General features: G+C 54.2%; 1 protein-coding gene across 2 annotated transcripts in view; it reads right to left on the reverse strand.

The window, feature by feature from the left end:
* The window catches only part of Lonrf1 (LON peptidase N-terminal domain and ring finger 1), a 35,614-nt gene extending 31,379 nt beyond the window's left edge, over positions 1-4,235 (reverse strand). For both annotated transcript variants that reach the window (XM_031339543.1, XM_031339542.1), the window contains exon 1: positions 3,445-4,235. In XM_031339543.1, the coding sequence (XP_031195403.1) occupies positions 3,445-4,129 (685 nt within the window). In that variant the 5' untranslated portion in view covers positions 4,130-4,235. The remainder of the gene's footprint in view (positions 1-3,444) is intronic.
* Positions 4,236-4,857: the final 622 nt, after the last annotated feature.

The following is a 4,857-nucleotide window of genomic DNA, read 5'->3' on the forward strand; positions in this document are numbered from 1 at the left end:
TGTGAACTCTAAGAAGCACATAACTGCCAGTACTAAGTCCTTTGTGCAGTAAGGTATAAATACATTAAATACAGAAGGGTATAGAAATACACTCAAAATGTAATCATTTTAAACTGGTTAAATTGTGGTAGCTATTAAAACCCTTTCCATTCTCTTTACACATATTCAGAATGTATGTGACTTGACCAATCTTTTTATAACTAAAACCTTAACCCCACATGCACAGAAACTGATACAGCAGGATGCTACTAACTGACGTGTGTAAACTACAGAGTTTAACTTTTATTTGGTAAAAATGTATATAGAAAATGGAACTGAACTTAAAACCTCAAGGCTTAGATCTCAGTTTCAGCTAATTTGCCTGATTGTCACAAAGCTTTTACGTGGTAAAAACTCACTATGGTCTTCCGGGAATTTACCGTGTGAGGCCTTCTTCTGAAACAGTTCGCTTGTTTTCGCCCAATCAGTTCTCACAGCAGCCTTCTGAGGGGGAGACCACACTCAGGGCTTAGGCAAGGAAGCCAGAGCACAGAGAGGTCAGGCCACATACCCAGGGCACACACTAGGTGGAGGTTGTACTGGGACGCTGGTAGGTAGTCTGCCTCCAGTGTGCACAGCTTTGTCACTAGCTATAGAACATCTCCAGCTTTAGAGGACCTCAACGTCCTTCCAAAGGTCCTCTGTAGGATCCATTAATATGTATAAACCTAATAATACAAAGACAAAGTCTGGGCTGGTGAGATGGATGGGGAGAATTCCCACACAGTGTCCTCTGACTTCCACATGCATACCATGGCATGCATATGTGCATAAGAAAAAGGTAAACAGACAAAAACATTAAAAAAAAAGAAACCCTAAAAAATGTACTTTGCTTAAACAATTTAAATAAAAGCACACACACTCACACACAAACAAACACCTTGACTTTTTTTTTAAAGCAAGTTCAAATTGTGAGCCACACCGTTCTGTCTTCATTTGGAGAGTGGGGAACATGGGGGGGGGGTGTCAGTGTAAGAATCACGACTAAAAAGACTCCACTCCACAGTGGGATGAGTTCAATAGCCTCCAGTATAAAGACTCGATGCAGAAAAGACTTTTATATAAGCTCCTTGAATACTAAGAAGAAAGTTATGAAACATCTGAGAGTTAATACCAAAAGATCAATGGATTAAATGTTATCTAAATGTATTTCAATGCAACAGAACCTTATGTAATCTCAATGGGAATTCTGACGCTGGCACGGGTTCCCAGGCTTTCTTTTTCTGTCGACGAGGATAAGTTTGGTTGTGTGTGGGCCAACTGCAGACTAGATTTTTTTTTTCTAATAATATTTGTTTCATTCTAAGAAACATGAAAAATTACAGCAAGGGTTTTTTTTTCCCATTATCAACAAGGACGGTATCATTAATAAGTATAATTGAGAAATCACGCAAATGGATTTCAAATGCTTTCCTAGCTACTAACTCAACTCCAAAACACCTGACCCCTCACAACGGGACAGACAGATGTCTGAGAGTAGCAGCTCACAAACGGTGGAGGGCAAAGACAAACACTGCCCGTGCCAGGCAAGAGCCCTACCCCTGAGCTCTCCGCATGCTCTTATTAATGCCCATACATTATGAAACACATACCCTTGCCCTCTACCAACTAAAATATGTTCAGCTCTATAACTGTTCTCCTTTATCTCACACAAAGAATTCAAGGGGAAAATATTATCACCAGGATCACTGAGATACATAGTCGGGTGTAGAATTACTGATTTTTGACAAGCCTACAAATAAGAAAAGAGACTTGCATTCAAGTCCTGAAAAAGTGTGGTTACAGAGCTCATAGGCAAATCTCACATGCGGTCTGTGAAGCTTGGAAACAAAAGAATTCATCATTCCCAGCTTTTTCTCTTCAAGATGACATCCCAGTAGACCCTAGAATCTCAGTACTGGCCACAGAACGTTGGAAAGTGGAGGGTCTAAGCTGCCCACTCAAGTCACCACCCAAGTGACTGCTGGTAAGCCACCCGTCCTGTCTTTGCTTCCTCATTAAGGTCTGATGAAAGCCTGATACTAGATGACCAGCCAGTCGGGTCCATCTATCCCCCCCTCAACTTTATTCACCCAGGTTTCCAAAGTCATCCCCAGCCAAACTGTGGATTCCAAAGTGTTCTATTGCTCTAGGTTTGTCATCTTAGTTTATTAGTGTCTCCTCATGAAGCTTCTGGAAGAAAATGAAAACGTGCCAGAAGGGTATGCCTGAAGCTACTGTCACTTGCTCAGGATGACTAAAAGAGTCAAGATAATAATTTCAGTTACAAGTTTATAACTTATCTAATACCTAAATCAGTTCAAATTCCCAATGTCAATGATTTCCTGGGGATTAAATACTGTTAGTAATTTCTCAGGGCAGGCAACAGACACAAAGCATGCCCAACATCAGGTGACCAACTATGATAAGGTTGACATTTGGGCCTGACTAGTTTTTCATGTAGGCATCTGCCAGCCTAGGAATGTTTAGTAACATCCTTGGACGGGCCACTAGATGTCCGTACTGACAGGATTCCTACAAGAGGTGGCCGTTCAAAGATGTCTCTAGATGCTTTTTTAGATAAGGTCCCCTCCCCAGTAGAGATAAACCATGTTCCAGGATCTAAAGAGGAACTCTTGATTTTACTAAGTTTACCCGACCCCCTTTTCGCAGCTTAAAAGCCATCTTAAGCTCTAACCAGGAGACAGGACAAAGCTGCAGCTTCTTAGATGCGAAAATATAAACAAAGGGCCTACAAAGCTTCCCCTCACAAGTCTACTTGGAGTAAGGCAAACTCCTCGCGGGAGGCTACTTCTCTACCAACACCAAGGGTATGTGGGAGCACGCACAGGGGTCCAAGGAAGCAGAACGTGAGATAGGCAGGTGGAGGTTCCCCCAAGCGATCCTGCAAGTAAGAAGAGGTGACCACCTCGGGGACAGCCGGCCACCAACTCCGAGCTGGGCCGCCGCTGGGCCTCTGGGTGCCGGTGCCCGCGCCGGGCTCCCGCCACGCCCACCGAACGTCACCCGTTACACAACGCCCCCCCACCCAGCTTATGCAATTCTGCCCTCCCGCGGCTTCAAATTGCCCCGGTGACTTTAGTGCACGACCAAGGTAGACGCGGTACCCCCGAACCCCGGACACGCTCGCCCCACCCTGGCTGGGGTTCCCGGCCAGCGCGCGGAGGGAAGCCTGCGGCCCCCACCCACCCCGCGCCCAAGCTCCGCGGCCCCAGGTCCCCCGCTCGGCGCGCGCACAAGGGAACCTCGCATCCGCGCCCCTCCCTCCCCGCGCCGCGTCACTCGCGGGCTCCCAGGCGGTCCCCACCGTGACCGAAGCACCCCGGGGCGCCGCCCCCTCCCACACTCGCGATGCCCCCCGCGCTCGCCCGGCCCGCACCGCACCGCACCGCAGCCCCGCATCACCTGCTCGCAGGGCGTCGCAGGCGGCGGCCAGGGCCTCCCGGTAGCGCCCTTCGTGGAGCAGCTCCCCAAGGCGGCCGGCCGCCCGCGCGCGTTCGCGCTGGCCCGGGAACCACTTCTCTGCCAGGTGGTTGAGCACGACGCTGGTTCGGAAGTCGGCGATGGCGGCGGCCAGGGGCGGCGGCCGCGGGGTCCCCTCCGTGGCCGCGGCGGCGGGTGGCAGGCGGTCCCGGCACAGGCGGCAGCGGGCGCGCAGTTCCCTCCGTAGGCAACGGCGGCAGTAGCTGTGGCCGCACGGCACCGTCACCGGCTCGCTCAGGAAGCCTCGGCAGCTCAGGCAGCTGAGCAGCCCGGCCGCGCCCGCCGCGGGTGCCGCGCTCCAGCGCAGCCCGTGGCGGAGCCGGTAGCTGAACACCAGGCAATCTACTAGCGAACCGAGGCGCTCGGGCCTGGCCGGGGCCCCGCGGCGCAGCGCAGCCGCGAACGCCTCCAGCGCTCCCTTCAGGTGGCCGCCCAGGGCCAGCAGTTCGCCCCGGCGAAGCAGAAGCTCCCAGCGCCCCGGCTCCGCGCCCGCGCGCTCCAACCGCTCGCCGCCGCCCACTTCCCACGGCCCGTTCCGGCTCCGCGGGCCGCCGGCCGCCTCCCGATTCCCACCCGGGGACGCCCTCGCCACGGCCGGAGAAGACATGGCCCGTGCAGGGCTGCTCTGCCTCTGCCGCCGCCGCCGCCGCCGCCCGCCGCCACGGTCCGGGAACCTCCGGGGCGCGCGGCTCCGCACGCGGCCGGCGAGCAGGGGGGCGTGGCGCGCGGACATGGCGGGGCGGCGCGCGCCCGGGGAGCCCCTGGGGGCGGGGCCTGCGGAGGGGGGCGGGGCTTAGCGAGGCGGAGCGGGGCGGGCCTTGGCTTCGGCGCCCGGCCTCCCCACACGCGGCCGGCCGCCGAGTTCCCGGGAGCTGGCCGGCCGGTCCCGCCCTTTCTGAGCCCCTCCTGGAGAGGGACGCGAGATCAGATGATCCCCCAGCGGGGATCTAATTGGCTTCTCTGCCAAGGAGGGCTTGGCTCAGGACTGAACAAAGCCCGAAGTCTCCCGGGTGGCCTTCGAGCTGACACCTCTTGCAACCGTGGCCCGTCCCCAGGCCTAGAACGCGGTGCAGTTGGTGTGTGCACCAGTAGTGCTGGGACCCCAACTCTGCTGCACCTGAGTATGTACTTCGACTCGTGGCCGTAGAAGGAAGCATTGGGTGGGTCTGGACGCCCTGAGTTACGGTTGGCCAGAACAAGTTGTCTGTGATTGCGCAGTGTGATTACTTTGAGACTCGAATCTGAAATCGGCCAACTTTACACACACACACACACACACACAAACACATTGCACGTCCTGAGACCACTTCCTCCCAGCACGCAAGAATTTTTTCT

The sequence above is a fragment of the Mastomys coucha genome, unplaced genomic scaffold (assembly GCF_008632895.1).
Source record: "Mastomys coucha isolate ucsf_1 unplaced genomic scaffold, UCSF_Mcou_1 pScaffold22, whole genome shotgun sequence".
In the NCBI taxonomy this organism is placed as follows: domain Eukaryota; kingdom Metazoa; phylum Chordata; class Mammalia; order Rodentia; family Muridae; genus Mastomys; species Mastomys coucha.